The following is a 2,766-nucleotide window of genomic DNA, read 5'->3' on the forward strand; positions in this document are numbered from 1 at the left end:
TACCGATGTATTCAAGTCCACTCCCCACTTTCTCTTCTATTAGATTTAATGCATGTGGTATTATGTTGATGTTTTTGATTCACGTGGACCTGAGTTTTATATAGGATGATAAATATGAAACTATTTGCATTCTTCTGCATGCAGACATCCAGGTAAAACTGGAGCATTTGTAAAAGATGTTATTTTTTTCTTTTCCATTGTATCTCTGTGATTTTTACAACCCTTTGTTCCACTTCAATTCATCTCTATAGGGAAAAGGCAACTATCATCATGTTTTGCCATAAGTTTTAGGCTTGTGTCTCACTCCGTTCACTAATAAGGCAATTGCTAAATTTATAGAAATGTTGAGACCTTTTATTTGAAGTTTACATTAAAAGCAAATGCATTTATACTTGGAATGAAGAAATAAATTATTTTATGTACAGGTGGTTTATGTTTCTATATGTATTTGTGTAATTGTATGTGCATTTCAATGTGGGTGCTCATAGTTGAGGTATAGAAGTGTGAAGGCTAGTGGTTGACCTAAGTTGATTTTCTCAATTGCTTTGTATCTTATTTTGTGTATTAGTTACAGTTTATTCACCTTGTGTCACAGCTGTAGCCCCCTCCCTCATTTCCTCCCTATCCCACCTTCCCTCCCTCATCTCCTCCCTGCCCCTCTCCAAGTCCACTGATAGGGGAGGACCTTCTCCCCTTCCATCTGACCCTAGGTTATCAGGTCTATTCAGGACTGGCTGCATTGTCCTCCTCTGTGGCCTGGCAAGGCTGCTCCCCACTCAGGGGGAAGTGTTCAAAGAGACTGCTACTGAATTCATGTCAGAGATGGTCTCTGTTCCATTTACTAGGGCATCCACTTGGATACTGAGCTGCTATGGGCTACGTCTGTGCAGGAGTTCTAGGTTATATCCATGAATGGTCCTTGGTTGGAGTATCAGTCTCAGAAAAGACCCCGGGGCCCATATTTTTTGGTTCTGTTGCTCTCCTTGTGGAGTTCCTGTCCTCTCCAGGTCTTACTATCTCTTCCTTCTTTCATAAGATTCCTTGTACTCTGCCCAAAGCTTAGTTATGCATCTCAGCATGTGCTTTGATACACTACTGGGTAGAGTCTTTCAGAGGCCCTCTGTGGTAGGCTCTTGTCCTGTTTCCTGTTTTCTCCTTCTTCCAATGTCCCTCCCATTTGTCTTTCTGAGTGAGGATTAATCATCTTACCCTGGGTCCTCTTTCTTGTTTATCTTCTTTAGGTGTATGGATTTTAGTGTGTTTATCCTATCTTATAGGTCTTGTAACCAATTATAAGTGAGTATGTACCATGTGTGTTTCGGCTCCTGGAATACCTCACTCAGGATGATCTTTTCTAGATCCCACCATTTGCCTGCAAATTTCATGATTTCCTGTTTTAACTGTTGAGTAGTATTCTATTGTGTAAATGTACCTCAATATCTTTATCCATTCCTCAGTTGAGGGACATCTGGGTTGTTTCATGTTCTAGCTATTACGAATAAAGTTGCTACCAACATATCTTATTAATTAACACAAGGTTTCTCACTGAACCCAAGAGTCACCAATTTGGTGATTACAGACATGCATTGTCATGGCTATTTTTTAAGACATGAATAATGGGGAACTGAACTCAGGTCCTCATCTTTGATGAGTCATCAACACCACAACCTCATAAACAAACTTCATTCAAAACAAAGTTGAAAAACTGAAGACAAGACTTAGTTTTTGAGAGTATTGCTGTTCTGTCAAAAGACCTGATTTTGATTCCTAACACCCACAAAAGGAAGCTTACAGACATTCTAATAAAAATTCCAGCTCTTCTGGGGACAGTGCTTAGAGGCACTCAAAATGTTCCAGTGTGTGACATACCATCATAGGCTCTCCTACAATTTAGCCTCTAACAAAACTAGGCTGTCTGGAACCCTTAGCAACAGGATTGTTTACCTGTATACCAAGAAGATTGGGAAAGCACCTAAATCTGCCTGTGGTGTGTGCCTGGGCAGACTTCGAGGGGTTCGTGCTGTGAGGCCTAAAGTCCTTATGAGACTGTCAAAGATGAAAAAGCACATCAGCAGGGCCTATGGTGGTTCCATATGTGCCGAGTGTGTGCGCGACAGGATCAAGCGGGCTTTCCTTATTGAGGAGCAGAAAAATCATTGTGAAAGTGTTGAAGGCATAAGCACAGAGTCAGAAAGCAAAGTAAAAAAAAAAAAAAAAAAATCCATGGCATCTGATGATCTGTTTTGGTTCCTGCAGGTAACTGTACACAGTTGGCATACACACATACATGGACACATATGCACAGAAATAAAATAAATCTTAATATTTATATTAAAAAATCTTTGTACGTCAGTTATTTTAATTGGTTAAACTTATATAAAAATCACTGTACAAATTCAGGAGATGTCAGATGGAAGCTATACCATCTCTTTCATGAAAAGGCCTATTGACTTGAACTTCTGAAATTATAATTTTTTACATATTAGAACTTCAAGATATTTCTTTTATTATTATTATTATCATTTATTAAAATTTATTCAATTTATATCCCAGCTGTGGCTCCCTCCCTTGTCTTTTCCAAATCCCAAGCTTTCTCCCTCTTCTTCCCCTATGCCCTTCCCCTAGTCCACTGATAGGGGAGGTCCTCCTCCCCTTCTCTCTGACCCTAGCCTTTCATGTCTCATCAGGACTGGTTGCTTAGTCTTCCTCTGTGGCCTGGAATGGCTGCACCCACCAGGTGGAAGTGATCAGAGAGCCTGCCACTGA

The 2,766-nt window shown here is 40.1% G+C and overlaps 1 protein-coding gene across 1 annotated transcript; it reads left to right on the top strand.

Annotated features, from left to right (window-relative positions):
• The first annotated feature begins 1,848 nt into the window (after positions 1-1,848).
• On the top strand, positions 1,849-2,203 carry LOC110563904 (large ribosomal subunit protein eL34-like). The gene is given in 2 exon segments (XM_060365230.1): positions 1,849-2,148; positions 2,150-2,203. Coding segments are annotated over 2 exon segments (354 nt in total).
• Positions 2,204-2,766: the final 563 nt, after the last annotated feature.

Source organism: Meriones unguiculatus, chromosome 12 (assembly GCF_030254825.1).
Source record: "Meriones unguiculatus strain TT.TT164.6M chromosome 12, Bangor_MerUng_6.1, whole genome shotgun sequence".
Lineage (NCBI taxonomy): Eukaryota > Metazoa > Chordata > Mammalia > Rodentia > Muridae > Meriones > Meriones unguiculatus.